Raw genomic sequence first — 27,935 nt, 5'->3', positions numbered from 1 at the left:
GATAATTGACAATTGATAGCTGTCACAATTCAAAAATGCGATACATATTTTCCGACGATTATGACGTTTCTATCGCAATATGACATGTTTATAAACTTAGATTTTTGACGTTTATGAAGCCCCCATTTTAAGATTGATTTTTTCAATTGAAAAAAATTCTTGTCACCGAAAAAGTTTACAACTGAAAAAAATAGGAAGTACATGTTTTATATATTCATAGCGCAGTGTAATCTTACCTTTAAAACTATGTAACAAAAAAAAAAAACAACCTTCAATACAAATAATTATTTTAATTTAAAATTTTTAAACATAAACAACATTCAAGTAAAACTTTTATTCTTTATGTATGAAGTTATTTTATAACAAACAAATAACAAGTGTTTTTTCATTAATTATTTGTTTTTTTATTTAATATTAATACACAATCATACATTTATTTTTAAAAAATATATATAAAATATTTACACAAAAAACCCTTAAACAAATTGTATTTTATAATATATATATATGTATATATTTTAAATTTAACATTCCATTTAGTTTAATAATTTATGTAACAATTCCAAATTTATTCGCTCGAATATAAATATTTAAATATATTTACTAAACACATCCTTATAAAAATTGTTTGTTCTTGTGAACTACAGTCAAACTCATTTCAATAAAATGAAACCAAAATTGAAAGATATTAAATTAAAGAAAACTGCGACTTTTAAAATAAATTATTGAAATAACAAATGAATTGACAACCGCAAACATAATTCAAATTTGCATCTGTCAAAGGTGACATCTGTCATTGCAGGCACGAATGCCATTCAAAATCGCAAATGTCAAACTTTTTAATGACTAAGTTAAATGATTCTGTGAATTTCAATTTAAGAAGACGCCTTAACAAACAAAGTAAACAATGTTAAATAAATAGAAAGGATAATTTAAATAAAAATGTGTGTTTAAGCAAGTGGGTTTGACTGTAGATACTAAAACTTGCACTTAAAATATAATATACGTAATGTATTTTATATATTAATTAATTCGTTGATTGTTAATTGCAAATCATAACATTTATAGTCATTTTTTTGTAGTTTTTGTTTTGTTTTTATTATATTTTGTTTTGCTTTGAAATAAAGGCAATTGGTGAATATCGTAATGCGTTTTTTCATATATATATAAATATAAATATAATATAATTATATTCCTAGTAAATTTATTTATAAATAATCATATCGCTCATTTAACGCTTTTATTTATGAATGTTGAATGTGAAGGAGATTTTTTTGTATTATTTTAATGCACTATTGGCAAATTTTTAAAAAACATTGCTTTCTATTAATGAACTTTTAGTATTATTTAAGAAATAATTGTAATCATTATATCGTAAATACTAATTAACAAAATTATATTTAATATGGTGGGTGACTTTGACTTACATTATATTAAAAATTACACTCATAGTTTAAAAATGATTCAGGTCGATGATTGTTTTTTAAAAAGGAATGCGTAGGGTTTATGAAATATGTATTAGCTTTCTAATAAAAGAAAGGTGAATTTTTTAATGAATTTCTAAAAAATGACGACGCACAGAATGAAAATTGCTTTTACAATGAATCTTATATCAAAAACGTTTGTTTTTCATCTCCGGGTTTGAAATAATTTCTCAACAGTGGGGTGTTTAAAAATGTATGGTGTATGAACAACGTCTTAGTTTTTACATACGTACAATACAAAATATCATAAAACTTATTTATTCAATATTTACAAAAAAACTTTTTTTAATTTGTTTTTTTCTCGATCCGCGTAGATTATCCAAACATTTTCAAAATTCCCGCAATGAAAATATACCCCATTGCTGTGAAAAGTCCCAAACGCTTTGAACCGTTGCATCGATCTGTTTTACAAATTGAACATTCCACCAGGACAGCATTCGATTCTTCGGGAGTGTTATTCGAGTTGCCTCTTTTCGAAATGTGATCCTTTAGAATTGAACAAGCATCTGTATCCCGAGTGTCCAACTGGCAAAATCTAGCAGTTACTGGTGGACTATCCACAGCTAAAGCAAAAAAATTAACTTTATTTTTGTTAAGAAATTTAAAAAGCTTACTTCGTTTTGCAACGACTTTTTGACAGTACATTGTTGGAATTGTCCGAAGAGTACTTTCAAAGTAGGCAATTTTATTCAAATTTAACAGCCATGAATTGGTTGATTTCATTTTTTCCAAAGTGCAAGTCTGAAATTAATTTAAATTTTAATATTATTTATATAAATAAAGGTTCACTTGACAGATCTAGGTAAACACTATAAGTTAAGTATTAAAAATGACCATGAAATATTTTCGTGAATGGGCAAAATGTTTCAGTTATAGCACAGAATAATTATGAGTACCAATGTAATTAGCAAGGCATCGTGAAGTGGAATTTAAATTTAAATTCAATTTTTCATAATGCACAAAGAAAAATGTTCGTCATTCAGAAACTGGAATATCATTTTTATTTTCAATAAAGACGAATCTTTAAACAACGAGAGTAAAATAATATGAATTGGTGCAGTTTCTGTCAAGGTAATTACTATTGTCTAGCTTTTTGAAATTTCTTCCATTTTTCTTTGGGTTTGGTCTACTGTAAACTGTATAATACTTTTCTTTTATTTCAAAAAATAGATGACATTTGGTACAGCACTACCTTATCCACAGACACAATGTTACCACTTCAACGAAACAACAACGTCATGGATACTTTTATATTCTTTAATTACGATTCTACTTAAGAATTTTAAAGTTTGTAAGTTTTTATTTGTTTGATTTTTCAGAAGATGACATTTTAGCATCAATGAATTTGAAATGTGACTGTAGTGAAAACATTTTGAACTCGGCCATTTGTTAAATTTTTATTGGAAGTTATTGCAATTGGTTCAATTTGTCAAATAGAAAACTTTAACATTTCTTAACGTTTAAGGGTCCTTTTACATTTTTGTATAGATATCATCATCAAAATATGCAAAGAGGAATTGAAAAGAAAAATAGTTGGGTGTTTTTTTTAAACAATATTTTTTAACAAAGTTTTAATTTTTGTAAAAAAAAATAAATGAAATCTTATCAAAAATGTCACACTTGTAAATTGGTTTAACTTCTCGAATATTTCAACAGTTAAAAGTTATTTTCTTACATAACCCGTGTTTTGTTGGAAAATCTATCCAAAGTATGGTGGGATTTTACACGAATAACAAAAACCAATGCCCATAGAACGAATAACACCGATTTCTATCTCTATGGCTGTGTTCGTTAAGTAGCATTTGGAATCATGTGTTTTCCATTGAGGAAAAAACTCAATCTGTTACTGTTGATATTATTTAGTTTTGTTAATAAAAATGGACTAACTGGGCTTATTTTGCAAGAAATAGCAATAGAAAAGATAATTAAGTTTTGCTATGTTTCCACCAAAGGTTTATCTCAGTTTAGATTAAATAAATCTTTTTGGTGTTTTCACCGAAGAAGATTTAAAAATGATAAAGTGTGACTGCACATTCTAAAATGCAAATGGTTTTTCGATGTTTTCAATGTGTGAAGTACAAGGGAGATAGTTTGATTCGTGTTAAACAATGAAGAACTGATTAAATCGGCACCATATTAGAATATTCAACCTACTGCATATCTATTTTTTTTTTTGTAAATTGATTAAAACAAAACTATATTTTTTGTGCACAAACATGCAAATAAACAGACTTTAATGCATTATCTGTTAAACCAACTCCTCCACACAAGTTTTTCTTCACAAATTTTGAATCGATTCTGAACGCCGGCCTTAATCAAGTCAAATCAAGCTCATTTCAACTAGATTCAGATATATAACGAATTAAAGCGGTCTTCAAGCTCGCTTCAACACCACGTGTTAATGTAGTAGTCCATGAACAAACCCCCTCCTTGAAGCAATTGTTAAATTAATTTTTTTTATAGAATCTCAATTTCAAGATGTTTTCTTACCATTTCTTTTTGAAAATTTTTCATTTTATTAGTTTTAGTTACTTTTTATTTCTAAGCTAATTTTAACATTTGTTTTTCACAAATTATTACTCTGACAGATCTTCTTTCAGTTGTACCAATTTTCAAATACAAAAATCTGGCTACTGGAGATCGTTTTGTTGGCAATTTCTCACTTTACTGTGCCAAAAAAAAGCACTTATAGTTTTTGAAGTTCCTTGAATGACAAATTTCAAGAATGCGGATCGCATCCAAATACTTTTTAATATTTGTTTAAATTTTCACAAATTACAAAATTTGCAGTAAGATGACGATATTAATTGAAAATTTCTATATTCACACATAATTTTCGATTTTCATTTACAAAGCGTTTTATTTGAGAGACGAAAACGATGAAAATTGGTGACAATGTCAAAATAACGTCAAAATAAACTGTCATATCTTTGCATATAAACAAAATTGTACTATCATAGAGAGTAGAGTCTACGGGGCGACACCTAGTGGCTACGGAGATATATGCTCGTGCAGTTTAAGTTTGATTTTATCTTTGTATTTGAAACAAAAACCGTCGTTCATGATAATATTTTAGGTTTTATATACATACAAAGATGATAAAGGCTTCAACAACGCATTGAAATAATGCAAATTCCACAATACGTGGCACCAAAGGTGTTGATAACATTTAGCCTCTAAAAACTAGTGATTTCAACCCTTCAAAATATTTCTTAGGGTCCTTAGACATTATTCGTTTTTTAAGAATACAAATGAAACATCTTATCACAAAGTTCTATATTTGCATACTTTCATTTAACTTGCGGTAATCATTTAAAAAAAAGTTCTGTTTGATAACCGAATATTATGGAAACCTGTGACAATGCTTTAGCTGTCAAAATACACTGTCATTAAATGTTTATTTCTTTTTTAATTTAATTTTCTTATATGTATTTCTAATTTTTACACAGTAAGCTAAAAAATGTAAACAATTTATTTCTAATTTTTGTTAAATTCATTGAAAATTGTTAAAAAATTGGTTTAAAAATGTTTTGACGTTTAATACAAAATAAGTCTTCCAAGAAATTTATAATATCATGTTTAGCAATTAATTAAGTTGTATTTATCTGCGTCTACCCCGTATATTCATTCTTTCTTTTTCCATTTAGACTTGAACAATTTAACAATTTTGCCATTAAAAATGCAAACCAAAGCATGTTCATATGATTCAATTATGTATGAACTTTGTAATATTTAAGTACGCCTTGCCTTCTTAAGGGTATATTATCTTAAGCTATTTATAAGTTAGTGGAACTCAAAGAAATTGAATTGAGCACTCAGAATTAACACGAATCGATTGATAAATTTCTGTTACCAATAATAGAAGACTTAAAGAGACATATTGAAATGAAAATACGAAGGACTGAAAACCGTCTTATTTTTTGGTATAGAATTTTTCAAGAAATGTCAAAAAAGAAATACTTATTTTTGAATAAACAAAGTTCAAAAATAGAAAATAAATCGTTTTTTTCGTGCACTTCAATTTTAGAAAATCTTGAGGCCCCTACTCCATCCACAAAAATTTTAAGTGATTCAAAAGCTGAATGTTCATAAATAGTATCCAGAGACTTGAGAAAATAATGTCTTTGAAATGATACAAGACTGTATACTTTAAATGTTAAAAAGAATACTTTAGTTTTTAGTTTCATTAATATATGACAACTTTCTTTTTGTGTTGAAAGTAGTCCGACAAATATAAATTTTCGAGATTTAAATTTTACTCCGAAAAATGACAGTTGACTTGAATAACTCTGCTTTACATTGTAATAAACGCTCCGAAAAATGACATTTGATTTGAATAACTCTTTTTGACATTGTAATAAACGTCTCCAAAAATGACAGTTGACTTCAATAACTCTGATTGACATAATAAACGTCAACATTTAGTTCGTTGTCCATTTTAGAAGTCATATTTTGTCCACTTACATTTAAAGATTTTTGTAAACTTTGTGTTAGCTTTTAAAGACATTAGACTGAAATGTTGATAATGTCGGAATTTATAATTTTTTAATCAATCCATATAATCACAATTATGCTAGTAAAATCCTGTAAGAGTTTTCCTTTTTGCTTAGAATTTTCGTTTCAGTAAAAAAAAACTGACTGACTTTTCATGAAAAAAATGATTTAATTTACATTTAAGTAATAGAGAGGAAACAAATTTGAATTTGCCTAATGCATTTTTGTTTAAAATAATTTTTGACATCTGTCAATTGTAGAAAGTGATATTTTACTAATGGAATTGTGTTCAATAATGTCATAAAGTGAATTAAGGTTAAACCACAATTCCGTAAATTGGTTAAACTGATATTCTCCAAATATTTTAAAAAATTGCTTACACTGAATATTCTCCGAGTGGCGAAAAATAAAATATATTAATAAACGACATTTTTTTATGTTTAGTTTCCAAACATTTTTTTTATAAAATTAAAATTATTAAAAGTTAAGTCCAAAAACTGTCAATTATTTGACAATAGTCAAACACCTTCCAATGAAAAATTGTCCCACGATATCATTGGCAATTGGTTAACTGATCTTCCGTTTGTGCAGAAGTTTTTTTTTAAATATCTGTCAATGAAGAAATTATCAACAATTGTCAGATGTCAAAATAATGATATTCAACAATTTCATTGGCCCACAGTTGACATTTCTGTCACATAAAATTGTAAGTTATTTTTGAAGATTTTTGTAATGACAGATTTGACAATATTCTAAAATCTGACAATTATCTATAGTTAGCTTTTATGGAGCAACAATAACCACGAGTTTAAGTTGTTAAGTGCAACCTTGACCCTAACCTATTTCTTGTTTTTTTTGTTGTACTTTCTCTTTATTGTTCCTTAAAGAACAATAACGATAATTATTCTTATTGTTATTTTAAAAACATAAGTGTTTTTTGTTAAAGTGGAAACGAAAAACCCCACCCTAACTATGCTTCGTTCCATGCATAGAATACCAGCTATCTATTAAAATTCCGGAAGCACCAAATAGTTCTCATTTGTTATCTAAAAGCTATTCAAGTTAATGGGCATTGTTTTCTCAGCTATCACTTCAATACAAAAAATAAAAACAACGCTTTTTTGTAAAGGTAGGTTCAAGATGTTTTTATTTCTAACTTTTAACAGGTCAATGTCGTTTGAAGTGTTCTAATGAGGTGATAACGAAATTTAACATTCGAGTGCTTTTTCATTTTACTATCAAAGTAAATAAGAAATAGTAGTTTCAATTTTAAATATTTATAACAAAATAAGTGCATATCAAAATTTGTTAGACAAACTAAAAAATTTTAATAAAATTTACAAAAATCCAATAATTAGGGAAACTTCTAAGAGAGGGATTGTTAGCTATCAATATTTACACCATTTTAAAAATTAACTAGATCATTGACAAAAGTCGCAGAAGTATAAAAGAATCTTATTAGTCTTTGAATTTTACAATTTTGTTACAATTATTAAAATCAAACATACTCTCCACATAAGTGTTACCATATTTTTAAAATTAACACATAAGGAAAATATTTATTTGTTCAAATGCAAAAAGTGTCATATTACACAAAAATGACTGTTTGACGATTTAAAATTCTTTGACGTTAGGCAAAAATTACTTAAGTCAGAAACACACAGACTGAATGAACTTGTGACATTGATATAAAAATAAATATGAATTTTTCTGCTTTATTGTCTAAAGACGATATTTAGCAGTTGTTCTAGACTCAAGTTCTTAGTTTTAAAAGAGGCACTGAAAAAAGTCGTTACAGCAAATCAAAAACCTGAAATGCAATTATTTGACTTGAAAACTTTTTCATAACGCCAAAGATTTGTTCATGCAATATTTTCTATGTTTTTTTTTTAACTCACTTCTCTATATTCATATTTAAGTAATAAAATATAAGCACTTATAGAAGACGAATATAAGACCGTCTAATATTCAATGACCATTTCAATTTTGTTTTGCAATGTTTTCTATGTTTTAAAGGGTTGAATAAGCTAACAATTAGTATTGAAAAATTTGACAGTTAAAATTTGTTGTGTAATTTTGTCCATGTTTTTTTCTTCGATCACTATATTTAATACTGAGGTATTTACCTTAATAAGTCGTGGATTATTTTTTAAACATTAGATATTTTTAAGATATTTTCTATGTTTTAATCCTTTTAAAATCTAAAGTCTTTTCATACACAATAAAAAAAAATAATTGGTGTTCAGGAACAAACAATTCGACTGTTAACAGTCAAAAATTTCTCTTCACCCTATCAGTTCGGTCCTGTTCTGACACAGCCCTACTGAACCGAAGGAGCTCTGCTCCGCCTTGTGCCACGAACGTCCGGTTTGTACAGGAGTCGCCTATCCACGGTTCTTCGTCTGACGTGGTAGATTAATGGAACTGCCAATCTATCCTGTATCAGACCGCATCTATCTAAAAAGAGGAATGCCTCTGGTGGATTGAAGCCGCTCAAGCGTGCACTTTCAAAATACTCGCCGTTCGGATAGAACGCCCCCAAAATTAAATTGTTGGTCGAAGGCATAGCTCTTTGACCTCAAACGAGTTTTATCACGAAATTGTCAATTCTGTTGATTCGAGCCCCGTTGTATAGGACCTCGTTGGAATAATAATGCACAAAAGAAGATTCGGCTGTTCGATATAAGCTGGTACAGCGTCGTAAACACTGCCGCTCGAACACCCGAAACTTCTCCATCTGGGAAGGGACAACGTTGAACCACACAGGACAACCATAAACGATCATCGCCCGTACGAGGGCCATGTAACAAATTACCTTCACTCTGGGGTCAAGCCGACTGCTAAAAAACAGCCATTTCTGGTCCTGGTCAGAGCAGCATTTACATATTATATGTCTGTCGAAATATAAATATTGATCTAACCAGATACCGAGGTTACCGAAGTTGAGGTTCGTCTACCTAGGCTCCGCTGTAAACACAGAAAACAACACCAGCGCTGAGATCAAACGCAGAATAACTCTTGCTAACCGCTGTTTCTTTTGGACTAAGAAAGCAATTGAGTAGTAATGTCCTCCCTCGAGGGACCAAAGTGTTGCTATATAAGACCCTTATCTTCCCCGTCCTGCTATACGGTGCAGAAGCATGGACCATGACAAAAGCGGATGAAAGCACCTTGGGTCGCTTCGAGAGAAAAGTTCTTCGTGTGATCTACGGTCCCGTATGCATCGAAGGGGAGTGGAGGAGAAGATGGAACGACGAACTGTACGGGCTGTACAGCGACGTAGACTTAGCAAGAAGAGTAAAAGTCCAACGACTAAGATGGCTTGGTCACGTAGAGCGCATGGAAACCAATGCTCCGGCCCGGAAAGTCTTCGAATCCGCACCCACAGGGCAGCGCAGTAGAGGAAGACCGCGGATCAGGTGGCGCGCACAAGTGGAAGGTGACCTCACCCAACTTGGAGCGCGAAACTGGAGACATCTAGCTAGGGACCGAGCTAGATGGAGAAGTTTGTTGGGTGAGGCCCTAGTTCACATAGGACTGTAGCGCCACCTTAAGTAAGTAAGTAAGTAAGTAAGATACCGAGGTACTTCACTACACTTTTGCTCGCTAATGGCTGCCCATGAAGATCAACGATAACCATCTTGTGCCAATTCTTGCACGTATCACTCGTGGCCCTAGCCAACGGAGTCCGGAACAGAATTGTCTCCGACTTCTGGACATTTATTTTCAGTTTCCAGTCGTGGCAATATCGCTGAATCTTGTTGAAATCACGCAGCAAGAGAATTCTAATAACCTCAACCTTTCAGGCCGTTCTGTAAGCATTGACTTTGTAAGACTACCTATCAGATCGTTGGTGTAAATGCTGAAGAGAATCGGCGAATTCACCGCTCCCTGTTGAAGACCATTTTTAATTGAGAATGTTGTGGTAGAAGTTACATTGCCACCTGTGCATTGTTGTTTTGATTTATTCCATTGGATATCAGAAACGAGTTTGGACACAGTATGAATTGTGTCATGGCCCACCTTGAACCCGAACTGTTTATCCAGAATTATTTTGTTGTCCGTAGCCCACTTAGACAGAGCCCTATTGATGATTTTTTCGAAAACTTTGCTGATGCTTGGAAGAAGACTTATCGACCGAAGATTTTACGTGTTGGAGTTGTCCTTTCCCTTTTTCGGGAGAGGATGAACACAGCGGTCTTCCAATGCACTGGATAATATGAATTATTCAGTGCATTATTGAAGAGTGTGGTGTAAAAGTCAAATGCTTCCATCATTAAATGTCCTAGTACAAATTTGGATATACCATCGACACCTGCTGACTTTTTATTTTTATTGAATTGAAGATGAGCTGAAGCTCAACCTTCGTCACTAAGAAGGGAATTGGTCCCGTTTCCTCGGCGATAATGGCATTTGCCAAGGAATCGTCTGTACAAGTTTTTGAGTCTTTGAGCCACTCTTGTGCCTACGTAGTGCATCAATAGTCGCGTTTCTGTAAGCGTCCATTTGGTCCCGTTCTTTGTACTTTGGTATTGTTTGTTCCATCGCTCGTTTTATTGTTTCATCCATTTGCTGTAAATGTTTGTCAATTTCTGTATTTGTCAGATTTCTGTTCTTTGGTGGGGCTATGTCACTAGAATGAAGTTCTCTCGCTAGGGCGTTGGTCAAACGAGGCCAGCGCATCTTACTGTAATTGTAAGAATGTTTTCGCTCGGAATCTGCATTACAGCAGCCAATCCGCAGTGATCACTGTCGTACTCGACTGTCTGTAAGCCATTGATGCCCATAAGAATTGGCAAATGACATTTCTATGTAAGCTAAGTTGTTATTTATAAAACTTTAATTAAAATGTATTAAAAATTTTAAATTTAGGCTGTTTTCTGTCAAGAAATTCGAAACGTCAAAACCAACTTTGATTTTTGAACAAATTTAGATAACAATATTTTATATACAGTTGTCTTTATACAAATAGCAGTGCTTTTTATATTAGAGACTTTTAGCTTAAAGTTATACTCTCCTTCTCCCGGTGAACACACATTATTTCCAACTCTCTGGATATAGAGTGTTTATAAAAATAGCAGTCCTCTTGATTTTACAAGTAAAAAGTGTTAAAAATCCAATTTTTTATTTTTCGATAATTAAATATTTCACTATTTAAAGTTTTAAGTATTTGTAACATACGAGCATATAAAAAATTAATAAATAAATATTAGCTCAAAAATAAACAATGGGACGGTTAAGACTTTGCACAGAAGAAATTCGAAAACTGCGTTTGGAGGAAAAAACCTACCAAAATATTCAAGACATCCTAGGCTGCTCAGTAACGCCTTAAAATGGCAAAATAAACCGAAAACGCGAGGCCCAAAAGGATGACTACTGAAAGAACTGACAGAAAAATTGTAAAGCTAGAAAAACAGATCCCTACCATAGGCTCTTGGAAAATAAGAAATGGACTTCAACTGTCTGTTAGCGCTGTCACAATACGAAGACATCTTTTGAAGCGAAGTTACCAGCCCGAAGTCCACGTAAGGTACCATTCTTGACGAAAAGGCATGTGGCAAAGAGAATGGAGTTTGCCAAAGTGCATAGAGAATGGGCAAAAGAGAAGTAGAGCAATGTTCTGTGGAGCGATGAAATCAAAGCCGTCCTTTTCGGTTCCAAGGGTCGTCGAGAATATGTGAGAAGACCCCAAAATGCAGCAAACGATTCACGGTACACTATAAAAACAGAGAAGCATGGTGTAGGAAAAATTATGATATGGGTTTGTTACTCATACTACGGGGTCGGGCCTATTTATTCCATCGGGGGTATAATTGATGCAACTGAGTATGTGAGAATTATCGAGGAGTTTATGTTACCCTATGCTGTAGAGGAAATGGTATACCAACAAGACTATGACCCAAAGTATACGTCAAAAAATGCAAAATTATGGTTTACGCAGAAGAAGTTATCCGTTATGGAGTGGCCCGCTCAATCCACCGACCTTAACCCCTTCAAAAATTTGTGAAGTGATTTTAAGAACGCCGTTCATAAATTAAAACCCAAGAATTCGAAAGAATTGTGGGAAGCAGTACCAGTACGCAATACCAATCAAGATGTGTCAGGGTTGTTAGCAAATTTACTCGCTACTACACAATTTTAAACAGTTCTTTCGCTTTTATTACAAAAAAACATGTCAAAACAGTGACAGTTCATGAACTTGACTTGCAAGTAAGGCCAGTTTCAAGTATCTAATTGGCCAGCTGACAATAAATTGCCTTTCAATTAAATTAACTTTATTGGAAAGTTGACTGGAATGTTAGCCAAGAAAAATCTCCCTAACTATCAAGTCAAGCATAATTATGTCAAAATGACAGCTAATCATAGTTTTTTATTCAACTGAGAGCTGAACTTTATTATTGGGTGATTTATTTTTTTGTCTGCACAATTCTATTTGATGTTTTATGTAAAAGGGTTCTTTGTTTACTTGGAAAAGGAATAAGTAATATTTTCTTAAAATACAAAATTCAAGTCGAGATGGAATTGTACAATTAAATGTTTGGTAGTTTTCACACGATCAAAAAAAAAATCAAATGGGGTGGCGCAACAGTCCGTTGTGAACCAGGGCCTAGTGACTTACAACTCTCAACCATTCCTGTGTGCGAGTACTGTTGTCAGGAATGGAAGGTACCTACAATTTTGGGCCGAATCCGAACGGCTAGTTTTGAGAAAGCACTTTTTCATGACAAGAATTACTCTTGAAGGATTTGTCAATTCCTCGCAAGAGGCAGTACCCGCGAAAATTATTTTTTTAAATTAAGGTGGCACAGGCAGGGATTGAACCCAAGACCCCTTGCATGACAGCCCAACGCACTAACCATCATGCCACGGGTACAACTTTCACACGATCAAATGAAGGTATAAAGGTTGGTGAAGTAAAGTTCCGAGCTTGAAGTTTATGACACTTGCAAAACTTATTAGTTGCCTTGGTCTAAATTTACATTCAAAAAAGGCAATTGACTGCAAATGAAGTCCCTAATGTGGTCTGAACCTCCCGAAAAAACTTCAACGGACCTGTTAATTGGAATTCTTAACCATGTATAGAATGGATCATTCCATCCACTGCTCTTATAAGATTAATTGACAGATACTAAATGATTTTAGCAAATTGCTAAAAGTTAAAGTTTCGTAATTTTTACTTCTGCACAAATCGTTTAAAAGTAGCTAAATCATCCTTTATGCTAAGTAATTTGCTAAAAATGGCTTTAAAATTTGTCTTAAGCGTTTAAAATTTTGTGACAATTTAATGTAATGACAAGTAAATGTGTACAAATTTTTGTCCTTTTTTATGCAATTCCACAAATTTCAATTGTATTTTTCCAAAATGTTTACCAATTGTATAAAACTCTATTTTATTTAAGATGAAATAAATTTAAAGTCAATACTTTCTAGTTTTGACCACATTGGAGTCTAAAATCAAGGTTTACTAATTTTAAGTTGTATTTTTTGTTCTAAAAAAACGTGGTTTTTCGTATTGAAAATTATTCAGGAAATATTATCCTTTTTTGTTAGTAAAATGTTAGTGTCAAATATTTTGTAAAATTTTTTCGAACTTCTATTACTATATCATATTAATGACATCATAGTGTGTTTGAAGTCCTTCGCATTTTTGTTTTTGGACATATTTAAGAACAACCAAATTTTTCACTTTTTAACTAATAAACAAAATGTCAGTATGTTATTTTGATTTTATTCCCAATAAGACATAAGACCGAATTAATAACTCTGCTGGTTCATGATATATAAAGAACGAAAAAAGGTACATCTGTTTAAAAAAATGTGGATTTAGAGAAAGGTCGAAATTTTCAATTTTACAAATCGGACAGATTACAATAAATTCTTAAAAATGTTACCTCGCATGGTTTGAAATATTTCCACAAAAAAAAATATATTTTCGAAATCAGAGCTTTTTGACATTTATGAAAAGATTACAACCTAACAGGTGAAGTTTCACGAATTCATTGATTGCTAACCATCTTATGACTTACCTCCGGTACTATGCTAGAATTCGACTTGAGATTTTTACATCCAGGATTGACACTTGAATCACATACAAAACACAAAATCCCATATCCTTTTAAGTGTCAAAGGTTAAGGTATAAATAATCATCGACAATCCAAATGATGAACATACGAACGTTGGTGTGTTATCCACATGTGTTGAAGGGAAGACATAATTTGAATTTGATATAAAATTAAAATTTAAAAAAATTATTAACATTCATAAAAATTTATTTTGCACAATATTATCAAAAATTTATTCACTCACTAACCGGATTGAATAAACACCATCATAAGAACCAAAATAATTTCTTTTGAAAGTAAAAACTTTCTCGTATGGAATTTCCAGGACATTCTTAGAAAAATTTAAATATGTTTTTTTTTTTTTATATTTTTTGTAAATTTAATAAAATTTGAATTTTTTCTTGTTTTGTAAAATCTTATCACTGCTACTGTATCCCCCAATTTAACGGTAATATTTTTATATACGAAAAGGATCTCTGGCTATAAATGGAAAAATAGTTTCGAACCGTTTCACTTGGTCAAACCAACTAAACACTTGCCGAGGAAAATCCGAGTGTTATACTGACTCCTTCTTCGCTTGGTAGAGAAATGAATCCTTCTGATAGTGATGATGAAAAAGGCAATTTTTATTTTTCTATATTTCTTATATGGATCCTAGACTGGAGCCACCAATACATCTGTTATTCTCTTAAGAATACAACTATACATAGGAATATCCGTCCGATGATGACAGCTTCTGTTTCTCTCTTTTATTGTTTCCTCTCTTTCCTTCTCTCTCGCTCATTTCACAGTCGTTCATTTGTGTTTTTCTTTCGTTTCCGCCCGCCATCATTTGCCATGGCTGCCGACAAGGATGCGTACTATACAAACGAAACGTCGTCGTCGTCGCTCGTCCTTTTGATGTCATTATTTTTTGGGGGGCGGCAAACGAAACACTCGCGCAAACACAAAAATTAAAAAAAAAAAAACTAAGCGAAGGAAAATAGTTTTTCTTTTCTTTGGCAGTAGTTTTTCCTTCTCCTCGAGCTTCTCATGCTTCTCCTGAGAGGAAAATGTTGCAATTTACTTTTTCTTCTTCTTCCTTCGTTTTAAGGATACTCGTAATGTTAAAAAAATAGGGGGGAAAGGAGGAGGAGGAGTGGGTGGCTCAATTCAAATTTGAATGAATTAAAGGAGCAAGATGATGGGTCAATTGGTTTTACTGTAGGATTGCGATGATGATGAAGATGGAGCTGGCGTTATATGGTTAGGGTTTTGAATAGGAAGCAGAACCAAAGGATAGATAGGACAGGATAGGAAAGGATAGACTCTTGAGTGACGACGACGATGGCTGTTCACTGTTGGTTGGTTGGTTGTGTATAGTGGCTTATCATTTTTTAAGGATATATCATAATTTAAACTTCAACTGCATCACAATGGAATTGCCATCAAATTTTTATTTTCTTATTTTTATTTCTTTTTTTTAAGTTAAACAATTTTTTCGTTTGTTCTTTATTTTGTCTTATTTGTTTCTCTTCGTGAAACATTCGTCTCGAAGAAAATAGATATTTTTTATGAGATTTTTATTTTATTTTTTTTTTTTGTAAGGAATGTAATCAAGCTGAAATTATTGCAAATGGGTTTGCATCCAAACAATGTATGTATGTATAAAGCTGCTACACAATAAGCTAGAGACGACGACGATGAAATTGTTGTTTTTGGACTTGGTTGTAAGATACTTTTTTGGAGTGCTATGCAATTGTGAACATAAATACCTTCAGTTCGTATAGAAACATTTTGGTTTTTATTTCCATTTTAGCTGGACTACTTAGCTAATTGAACGCATTTTTATTTGTATGTGTTATGGCAGTATCTTTTGTAGATATACTTTATTTAAGATACTTGCAAAGTATTGAAGCCAAAATGTCCATTAAAGTTGTTGCTATTTATTATGCCTCCATCCAGACAAAATTTTGAAAAAGTTTTTTTAAAATGTAGGATGAATATTTATTAAAATAGTGGATCTATTTTTTTTGTATAGGTATAAACATTAATTTGAAGCTTTAATTGGTTGATAGTTTGTTATAAACTTGACCTTCTAAAATTTAATTTTTCATGAAGGACATTTTGATTTTTTTTTGTTTTTTTTTGTGAAAAAGTTAGTCGACTGCAGAAATATTTTCCATTAAGCAGAAAGATAAATAAATTTTGAATAATTGAAAGCAATAAAGTTGAAATGGACTTCGTTCATAGAAAAGAGTGGCCAATCCAAAAGGATCCAAAAATATAAAAAGACAGTCATTCAATTAAGTCCTTAGCGGAAAGTCAGTTTTTCTAAACTTATAAATTAACAGAAATTTTTTTAAGGTTTGCCTTGAAAACTTATTAACTTCAAATAGGAAGTTATTGTAATGGGTCCGATTTGTCAAATTGAAAATTTTGACATTTCTCGACGTTTCAAGGTCACTAAAGTCGAAATAAAAGATTTTAAGAAAGATGTCTGTGCGTGCGTGTGTACGTACGTTCGCGACGTTTTTTTCGTTGTCCATAGAACAAGAGCCAGTAAAGATATCGACTTCAAACAAGTTTTGTTATACAGATAATAATGCAGAAAGATGCAGAAAGGGATCTCAAGAAAATTGTGTTGGCTGTTTTTTTGCCATAGCAGTTTATAAAAAAAAGTGAAAATGTTGGTTAACCCTAAATATCTTACGAACCAAAAACCCTAAAGACTTGAAATGAATTGTATATAATATATTGTAACATGATACCAAACAAATATAAATTTACGTTCTTTTTTAAGATCAAAAAAAAAGGAAAAAGAAATTTGTCACCTCGAAAATTTTACGAATGCAGAATAATTTCATCTCCAGAAGAATTTTGTGCAACGAAAAAACCCGTTTTTAACATCTGGTAAATTTTTTTGAAAAATAGCATTGACAGTTTTTTTTACAAAAAAATTAATAAAAAATAGTAAAAAGTCATTTTCGACTCAAATATCTTTTCAAAAATTACAGATTATGGCTTTCAACAAATTTTATCTTAGAAAAAATATTGTTTTCAAAATTCTGAATTTTTTTTAGAAAAACCAAATTGACAGTTTTTCTTACAAAAATAAAAACCTTAACAAAGAAATTAATAAAAGTTGGTAAAAATTGATTTTTGACTCAAATATCTTGAGATATTGGCTTTAAACTACTTTTAACTTTTAAAATATATTGTTGTCAACATTCCGAAAAAATTCGAGAAAAATAAAATTGAGAGTTTTTGTACAACAATAAAAATCTACACATAAAAATTAATAAAAGTTGGTAAAAATTGATTTTCGACTCAAATATCTTTTCAAAACTTTAAGATATTGGCTTTAAACTAGATCTAAATCTAAATAAAATCTAACTGACAGTTTTTTTTACAAAAAATAAAAAACTTACAAGAAATAATACAAAAACTTGGTAAAAATTTACTTACGACTCAAAAAACTTTTAAAAATTAAAAATATTATCTTCAGACTCTTTTTATTTCACAGAATATATTGTTTGCGATGTTCAGTAGTTTTTTTCATAAAAGTCCAACAGTCCCTTTTTTCGTTAAAAAAATAGTACGCAAATTTGGTAAAAATTGTTGTTCGGTTCTTGATATCTCTCAAATTATTTTCGTTCATCCAATTTGTAAAAATTTAAGAAATGCTACTAAAATTGGTAAACAAATTTTTTCGATCAAAAATCTATTCAACAAAACTAGATTTTTAAACTTGACTATTTCTTTATATGAAAAATATTGTTGGTAATTTTTTATTTGGATTTTAAGAAATAAAATGTTTGATCTTAATCTTAAATCTTAAATTTGTAAGAATATTTCAACTAACAACATTTTTAACCCAACACGAAAACCCACAAATTTATAAGCAAGACAAATCGACAGACGGGATGGAAAGTTATCAGTGTGAGTCGCATCCCAACCTCTTTTTTTAAATGTTTAAAACAAATAATTAAGATATTTAAAGGCTTCAGCAAAATCGTTTAAGAAAAATATAAAAACAAAGGTCTAATATTACTCCCTTGTAGAACACCTTAAATTACTTTGATAACTTTAGATTTGAATTTATCTGTTTTGACAAATTAGGTCCTATTACTCAAATATCAACTAAGCCTTTTACAACAGAGTTACATAAACAGTGAGGTTAAAAGCCTTCGATCTAGCTGACTTTGTTGTTTGTATTTTACTAAAAATGAAAAACAAGTCATTCAAAAAGTTGAAATAAGATTGAAGTCAACGTTCTTATCTGTTCTCGATATTTAAAAAAAAAATAAACAATTTAAAAGTAAAGTTCTTATTCGATAAGGCTCATTCCTGAAAGGAAATGTGAAAACTAAAACTTATTTATTAAATGAAAAATAAACCAAAACAAGACCAATTTTGAATACTTTGCATGAGAAGATTTCTGGTCGCTTAATTTTACATTATGGTGACTAAGATTATATGATTCCAAACCTATAGATTTTTACCAACATCACTATGGGCCTATGCATGCTATCACAATGGAGCTTCGACCTAACGTTTCGTTTGACAATCGTAAGGAAAAGAGCGTAATGTAACGTAATGTCACTCTGACAGCTCGACAGCTGTAAAAAATGTCAACAAACAAAATATTTGCTCTATGGAGGATGAAATAATAGAAATGTCATTCAAAGCAACCTCGAAGCAGGCCCACCGTAACGCAGACGAAGCCGAAGCTAAAGCGTGTTTGTGATTCAGCCATGATATTCTTTTTCACACTAAATGGTAAAATCCAAACTTTGTAATAAAATTAATTTTTAATCAAAAATTTGTGCACAGTGTCTGCTACATTTTTTGAAATTATTCGAGCTAAATATTGAATCCCAATAAAATTCTACGATGAGAATAAAAGTCAATCTTTTGAATGCATTCACCAACTCGTTAATTGTGAGGGATTTTCAACCTCTGAATTTTGAAAAATTTCAAAAATTACTTTTAAAATTTAACGAAGCTTAAAACCTTATATTTTTAACCAATAAACAAAAGCTTAAATAAGTACCCAATAATCGGTCGGTTTTTGTGTCATAAAGGATTAATAGTTAATCCAAGCACACGGAATGTCGAAAGTAACCCAATAACTCTTCGAATAAATTGGTATTCAAATTAGATTCAATTTGCTATTTGGTTTCTTCAAATTTAAAGATACAGAAGATAGAAAATAAAGTAAATATAAACATGAAATATACGAAATCAAATGGATTATGTATAATTTAAAATTGGCTTCTTCTTTTCATGGCTTAACGGAAAGAAATAGTCAACTTTTAGGAATGAACACAAATTTTCAAACTTGAAAACTGAAGATACACAACATTTTACATTGCGAAGATAAGGGCTGAAATCTATTCAAAATAAATGAGTAATTTGTATTCAAATGTATAGTTTTCTTTTAGGGGCATATCGTAAGCGAAATAACGGTTATTGGTTTGTTTTTGTAAAATTTTAAAAATACATTTTTTGTATTCTTCAAAACCCATGGAACTTAGAAAAGTATTCAATTGGTGTTCGGAATCTCAAATGGCTCTTAAGAAAATTGAGATATTCAAGAACTGCTGAAGTCTTCTAATTTCTTCCATCAAAGTATCTCTCCAAAAGCTATGACTTTGGATCGTGATTTACCTCTTTTTGAAAACCTCAACAAAATTCTATAAAAATTATACTACGAACTGACTTAAAAAAAAAAAAATAGGATAAATTTTAACTCAAAGGATCCTTCCGCGGACACCAAATTTAATTTGATTTCATTTAATTTAATTTGTTTCCTATTTTTATCAAAGAATTCCTTTAGTCGAATATCCGGTCTGAATTTGACTTAACGGTTGCGTGTCTATGTCCATGAATGTCCTTTTTGCACCAAGTTAGATTCCAGCCAAGATGTGATGGGGTAGGTGGCTTACGATACGACCGACCGACGCGACGATAAGACCTAATACCATTTAAGAGGATATTAATAGCTGCCACAAAATGTGTGAGCTGTGAGTCCTCGCGTCGCGTTCGTCCTGCTAGACAAAGCATTTGGGTGTGGTATACTAGGGATAGATGTACATACGTATAACTTATTGATTATAAATAGTGGAACGCAGGCTAAAACAAACTGCATCACCGAGAAAACTAAATGGTTGTTTGACGATACGACACCAAACAAAACAACAAACTGTAGAACTGAAAACCTATTCATTTGTCGTCCATGTCCATTACCACCAGAAGCAAAAGGACACGAAAGGAAACATAAAATCTAAAACAGTCCTAGCTCCTATAGTCCTTCAGCTCCAACCCTACACAGCACAGACATTCCATGTTTGCCATATTACTCAAATGTCAAGGAGGAGTGCAGTCAGTTGATATCGTATAAGACCTAACCTAACCGAAACCTATAGGTCGAAGGTATAGTAATTCAACTTAAGTTAAAGTTGCATGCAAAGACTACGAATACGAATACAAATACGAAGCAACGAAGCCTTCAACTTAACAGTTGTTGACATTTGTTACATTAAAGCCAATTGGCTCCAGACGTTTGTCACGAAGCCGGAAACCTAATAGCTTATACAGTGTTAGTTTATTTTAGTTTTAATATTTCTTTCTTTTTTTTGAAATGGAAAATGGAATTTTCTATATGCAATAATTTCCATTTGATGACAAGGACCTTATCGCATATTCTCACATAGACGAATATACTCGAAGCCACTTTTGTTTGGATTATTGTTTTGATATTTATTTTTTTTTGGTTTTGTTATTTAATAAAACCAGAGGATAAATTTAGAAAAAAGAGTGAAGGACGTTTCTTTATAACATGTTGACCAAAAGTTCGAGATTTTTATCATGAAAATCCGAACCATATTTTTTACCATGAAATAAGTTGAAGGGGGAAGGAAAATACATATATGTTTATTGCAATAGTATGTTCTCGTAGTTTTCCATAAAAGAATAGTAGAAATAGAAAGCTCATTGACCTAAAATTAAATGCAATTTTCCACCGACTTGTTCAAGGGAGAAAATAACAATCGGGTTGGAAAGAAAAAACACACTTTTATGTAAATGTATAATTTAAATTCTTTATGACTAACACAAAATAGCAAGTTACATAAATCTTAATCTACGGAACAAAGCCTTTGAAGAATTCTCAAGAAATTTGTATGATAACTTCAAGTTGTGCCTTTAGGCCCAGTTCAGTGTTAAGTGTGATTTGACGTTTTGTTTATGATCCGTCAAACTATCAATACAAAACAAAAAAATTAAGATCCTTTTACCACCAAATCGATGGTACTAACATCGGTTTTTTAGACTTTTTTCGAAGATGATCTTTTTGACAGCTGTCACTTGTTTTATGCTCAGTTTGGTTTGCCACTTCAAAATGAATATACTTAATCCTGAACAACGTTTTACAAATCTTATTTACTTACTCAAGTTGGCGCTACAGCCCTGTGTGAACTAGGGCCTCACCCAACTTCTCCATCTAGCTCGGTCCCTAGCTAGATGTCTGCAGTTCCCCACTCCAAGATGGGTGAGGTCACTTTCCACTTGTCCGCGCCACCTGATCCGTGGTCTTCCTCTACGGCGATGTCCTGTGGGTGTGGATTCGAAGACTTTCCGGGCCGGAGCATTGGTTTCCATGCGTCTACGTGACCCAGCCATATTAGTCGTTGGACTTTTACGCTTCTGAATAAGTCTCTGTGCACCCGTACAGCTCATCGTTCCATCTTTTCCTCCACTCCCCTTCGATGCATACGGGACCGTAGATAACAGGAAAAACTTTTTTCCCGAACCGACCCAAGGTGCTTTTATCCGCTTTTGTCATAGTCCATACTTCTGCACCGTATAGCAGGACGTGGATGATAAGGGTCTTATGTAGTAACACTTTGGACAATCGAGAGGGGACTTTTCCACTCAATTGCTTTCTTAGTCCAAAGAAACAGCGCTTAGCAAGAGTTATTCTGCGTTTGATCTCAGCGCTGGTGTTGTTTTCTGCGTTTACAGCGGAGCCTAGATAGACGAAGTCCTTGACTACCTCAAAGTTGTCTGTCTGTCGATAGTGACGTTTTGACCAAGACGTCGTCATTATTGTATGTCCTCTCTTGACGACAGCATGTACTTTGTTTTGCTCTCATTAACCGTTAAACCCATTTTTGCCGCTCGTGCCTCAATACTTACAAAAGCCCCCTTTACATCACGCTGAGTTCTTCCGATTATGTCAATGTCATCAGCATATGCTAGTAATTGGACAGACTTTTGAAAGATAGTGCCTCTAGTGTTGACGTGTGAGCTCTGCACGATGCAAGCACGATGTTAAAAAAAATCGCATGACAGCGCATCACCTTGTCTAAAACCTTTTTTGATATCGAAAGGTTGTGTTAAGTTGTTTCAAAACTTTATGGAGAAGAGTGAATTCTCCATTGTCATCCTGCACAAACGGGCGAGTTTGGCAGGGTTGCCAAAACTAGACATGGCTCTATACAGCTCATCCCTGTAGATGCTGCCATATGCGGCCTTGAAATCGATGAAAAGATGGTCGGTGTCGATTTGGTGTTCTTGGGTTTTTTCCAGGATCTGCCGTAATGTGAATCGTAATCGATTATGGATTTTCCTGGTCTAAAACCACACTTATAAGGACCTATCAGGTTGTTGACGATGGGCTTTAGACGTTCACATATTACGGCAGAGAAGATTTTATAGGCGATGTTAAGTAGACTGCATTTGCCTGCCGACATTCCTCATCAAACCAGGAGTTTGTGGCTGCTTAAAACCCAGCACTTCAGAGGCGACTTCTCTGATTGCATCTTGGCAATGTTGCCACTGGTTTTCGATACATTGTGTTGGCGGCAGAGAACTTCGAGAGAGTTTACTTGTAACTTGGTCGGAAAAGGATTTGGCGATCTCTTGCGATTGTAGTCGTTCGACGTTGTACAGTCTTCCAGCACCTGCCTGTTTTGCCTTGGGTCTGGAAACCCGAAGTGCTACCTTGGCTACAACGAGGTAGATGTTTAACAAAATGTACGAATACTTAAAAGGAAGCATTGCAGGAGACAAAAATAAACCTTGATAAATGTCTAGACATATTTTTCGAACTGTAGCCCCTAATTAAATTTATTCAACAATGTTAATAAACCTGTTTTTATATGTAAAGATTCAATTTTACAAAACAGCAAACTGACAGCTGTCAAATTATTTTATTAAGAACTGCCAACATTTTAAACACACAAATTGTCAATTTAAAAGTTGCTTAACAGTATTGTAATATTTGTATCTGATGCAATCAAAAGCTTTAGTTTTTAAGGCAATTTGACGAAAAGCTTGTCACGCCTTTAATACATTATTGAATTCAATTGCATCGATGTCTCCTCTCAACTTTTTTTCTATTTACAAATTTGCCACTCACAAATATTTTAAAACTTCATGTTTTTCCTAAAATTCTGTTTGTTTTCCCAGAACTATGAAATGCTTGACAGCATTAAAACTTATATCTGTCAAAAATCGATAACTCATGAAATTCAAAATTCTAAATTTTTGAGCTGCTTTTTAGGTTGTACATACATAGGCTTCAGCAGTGTCGTCGAAAATACTAACATAGTATTAAAATACTACTTAGTACTCCCGTGATTTACTTTATCCCATTTTAATCTTGGTGAAACTGAAAAAATTTAAAGGCCTAATAAAATTTAAAAAGCTTTTAGACAAAATTGCTTTTAGTTTTTGCTTATGAAATCGGACATTAGACTTTAGAGCAATTTAAAACAAATACTACTGATTTTTTGATCGCCTGCCGAATAACTTTAATACAATCTCTTCGGCAACACTGTGCCGAACAAACATAAAAGCACTAAATCGTGTTCCCATTGGGCTTTACCCATTAAACAAAATCGTACGAATTAGTTTTTAATTGTGTGACATTTTGTCAAATACAAATATTTTCTTTTGACAGACGACAATATGAAATCATTACGTCATTATTACACCTTTTGAAGGTATTCCATTTGAACTATTTTCGGCTGACTTATTTTGACGTCTCGTAATGATATGTCCTTCAAAGTTGATATTTAAAACAAAAAAGAAATAAAATTAATGTCAGCGAGATAAAATGATGGAATGTCAAAATGAGAAAGAGTACAATATTAACTCTTGTTAATTTTGTGACAGTTGAGAAAATAAATTTGATATCCACTGGATTGTCAAATTCCGTGCAACGACCTTAAGGTAATGTTCACATTGTAATCTTTTTGACATTTCATCATTCTATTCGATTATTTAAGAAAGAAAAATATCCGCCTCAATTTCATGTGTTTTTATAGCAACTATATAACAGTTATGAGACGTCAAAATAAAATGTCAAAAATAGGGAACAATGTGAACATGAACACTGTCAGTCAATTGTTTTTTATTTTAAATTCAAGCAAACACATAAATGTATGTATACACAAAAAAACGTAGTATCAAAAAATATGATTGACACCCAACTTCATTTTCATATCCTGATGACATCCTCACTTTCAACACTGACTGTCAACTGGTATGACATTCCTTTTCATATATGATATGACCTCCACCCACAAACCAATGAAAACATACCAACATATCGTACGCCCGCCAATGCCGCCGCCATTCCTTTTTTTTTTAGTTGTTGTCGTTCTCGTTCTCGTTGTCGTCGTTGAATAAACAACTTGTGAGATTTTCATTTCGTGAATGTGAATCCGTTCTTTAGTTTTCAGATTTTATTGTAAAATCTCGTCCTTTATTTTCAAATTCTTCGTATTTTTCTCTCAACAAAAGTATTTACAAAAACAAAAAAGTTGTAATAGGAAAACGGAAAGGGAAAGGGCACCATATCATACTGACATACCGACATACTGCGTGTTCTTTTGCTGGTTGTTGCTGGTGTTATTTTAAGACTCCTTTAGGTCCTTTGGGTTGGGTTAGGTATAGGGCTGTGGAAAGTGGGATGTGGGTTGTGGGTGGGTTTGGTAATATTTGAGTTTTCCAAGCTCTGTAAATTTAAAGGATTCATAACCAAAGCATGAGAATTTTATATGAGAAAATCCCTAGATCAAAAATAAAATAAAATTGTGTAGGTACATAAAACATTACATATATATATTTACATTCTCTTGTTACTATGACGGTTTTGTTATTCTGTATAGCAGCTGAAGACTGAAGAGTTGAGGGATGCTGAAACTAAAGCTAAAGCTGAAAAGCTGATGCTGAATCGATTTGATTGTGGCGCCACTTTGACCCATATTATTTCTCTCCCAGTAGCGTATACGAAATAAATAGTCCTGCTGACGCCGATTGGACTAATAATAATATACATCAGACATAGACAAAACGAAAACGCGTACCTCCATATTTTTTCCAACAATACCAAAAATAGAGTAGTTCTATAAAATAGATATAGATTTTTATAGGACATTTTTATTACACAAAAACCAAAGTAAATACATTTTTGTTTAATTGACCAAAAAATAAAAAGAAAAATAACAAATCCTCAAACTCTCAAACTCTCACATCATCCTCATCGTGTCCTGTCCTTGCGACAAGGATTTTGATTAATTCAAGTAGATTCTGACAACTAATATATTGTTAATGATTTTTTTTATTTTTGTAACTTTCAACTCAGGCAGGATAAGGATTATAAATTTCTGAAGAGGCCATAGACTGTCCTTCCGCAAAGATTGCAAAATTAAGGTTTCCATATACATAGTTACCGGTCGGTAATGTGAATGACGTAGTCGGTTCGGTAGGTCGTCGTCGGTGAAAGTTGCTGAATGAGGAAGGATATCTTTATATCGTTTTTTGTTGCGCCTTTGTGTGTGTATAAAATTTCGAAGGACACCATTTTCAAGATGACGTTTTTTCGGGGAATTCCTTTTGAGTTTATAAAATCATTGAAGTGATTTCACTTTCAATATATATTCAGACATCTACGACGTTGTCGTCAGTCGGTAAATATGAAGGTATGGATTTTTCTATAAAGCGAAAAAGGGTATAATGGGATTTTATTTTTACTGATGATTTCTTAACTCACATATTTTTGAATTGAAAAAAAAAGGACAAGATTGAATTTATATACTATAAGTAAACATGATTCATCTCAACATGGTTGATGATACTTTTATATAAATGTCGGTACGTAGGTGTAGGTACCTTTTATTTTCCGTTTTGAGATTTTACGAGAGACCATAAATCATTTAAGGTACAGGGTAGAAAAAAGGCCCCTCAGTAATATCATCATTTACATAAGGACCTTTATACCTCTAGATCTGGATGGTCTTGAATTTATTTACATATATTTTGTCTGTTGTTTGTTTTAGTTGAAGAAAAGGTACCTACGAGTAAATGAAAACTTTAAAGTATAGTTTTGATTTTTTGTTTTAAGGACATTTTATGCGCGATGACAGAAAAGAAGACATTTAGGATGATTCAAATTCAAGAGGATGATGATTCTATATGAGTCATGGTTTTATGGATGAAGTTTTATCATCAATAATAAGATGAGCTGTTGTTTTTCTGTTTAGAAAAAGAACAAAATTATAACCCATGATCATTGAAATGGATTTTGTGTGTTTTTATATTTTTGTATGAGTCTAAACGGTTTAGTTAAATGGGATTTTAAATTATCCTTGGAGTTTATTTTTGTTGTTTTTAGTTTATTTTTTGGGTGACATTTGGAGAGCAAACACAAATTTTGTGACGTAACCCTTTTTTGTGTCGGTTTTAGTATAGGAACAATGATGAGAGCTTTTTTCGGTTCTTCAAGAATCTCGAGATAAATTTAATTGGCACGGAACATTTTTTCCTTTCTTATTTACTACTTTCTTTAAGTCGTAAATTTTTAACAAACACATTTTTTTCTAGCAGTAAATGCCCTATTTCTCCTCGAGCGAATGAATCTTCATCAAAATGTAGTTAACTTGAAAAGGATCCTTTGAAGAACCGTGAATCTCCCTTGAAATATGTATGTTCGGTTCCCTCAAAAAAGAACATAAATTTACCTATTTAGAGCATTTAATTTCCCTTCGAAAAATGTTTTTTTCTCGAAATTAGTTAATTCCCCCCCAATTCCTTTCTTTCCAAGTTCATACAAACGCTGATTAATTATCAGCTCAAGAAATATCTTGAAGATCGGAAGCTTCTTAATGACCGGCAGTACGGCTTTCGAAGCAATAGGTCCACGGTGCTTCATGGTTCATCTCACCGAACAGTGGAGCAAATCCTTAGATCGCTTTGGAGAAAGTAAGATTATTGCACTTGATATTTCAAAAGCATTTGATAGGGTTTGGCATTAGGCTCTCTTATCAAAAATGCGTGCTTTCGGTTTACATGAATCCCTGCTTCATCGGATTAGTAATTACCTTTCGGATCGTTCAATACAAGTAGTATTGGATGGATTCAAGTCTGAAAACCATTAAATAAATGCTGGTGTACCTCAGGTCTCTGTTATATCTCTATCTTCTAGGAATTCTCTTCAGTATACCCTCGAGCCCAACTTCGGCCGTACTGTCAAATACAGAGATTCGTTCTTTAGCCGTACTACGCGAATGTGGAATTCCTTTCCACACTCTGTCTTTCCAAGTCATTGCAATATTCAGGAACTCAAAACCAATGTGCATCGACATCTCCTTTTAAACCCTCTCTCCCCTTCCTAGTACTCACACTGTGCCTTTGCATAATAAGGGTAGTAACATCCCTTTGAATGTGTGCTTATAAAAAAAAATCAGCTGAACTTCTCTTGGAAACTGTGTTATCCTAGGAATATATGTAATTCTTAAATCTCTCTTGAAATGACTCTTAATTAAATAAAGTTCCGACGGGAATTTTTGTTTCCTGGAAAGATATATTCTTTCCCTCAAAAGTAATGAGTCTGCGAAATTA

General features: G+C 32.2%; 1 protein-coding gene across 1 annotated transcript; it reads right to left on the bottom strand.

Annotated features, from left to right (window-relative positions):
- Positions 1 to 482: 482 nt before the first annotated feature.
- Positions 483 to 14,643, bottom strand: LOC129950001 (uncharacterized). Its single transcript, XM_056061759.1, has 4 exons — positions 14,291 to 14,643; positions 14,006 to 14,091; positions 2,099 to 2,225; positions 483 to 2,047 (listed from the first exon to the last, which is right to left on the bottom strand). Exons 1-4 carry the CDS (start codon positions 14,370 to 14,372, stop codon positions 1,800 to 1,802), a joined length of 543 nt encoding a protein of 180 aa, XP_055917734.1. The 5' UTR covers positions 14,373 to 14,643; the 3' UTR covers positions 483 to 1,799.
- Between the last annotated feature and the right edge of the window lie 13,292 nt (positions 14,644 to 27,935).

The sequence above is a fragment of the Eupeodes corollae genome, chromosome 3 (assembly GCF_945859685.1).
Source record: "Eupeodes corollae chromosome 3, idEupCoro1.1, whole genome shotgun sequence".
Taxonomy (NCBI): domain Eukaryota; kingdom Metazoa; phylum Arthropoda; class Insecta; order Diptera; family Syrphidae; genus Eupeodes; species Eupeodes corollae.
Note: the sequence above shows the minus strand (reverse complement) of the source record. Positions and strands in the feature narration are given on the sequence as shown.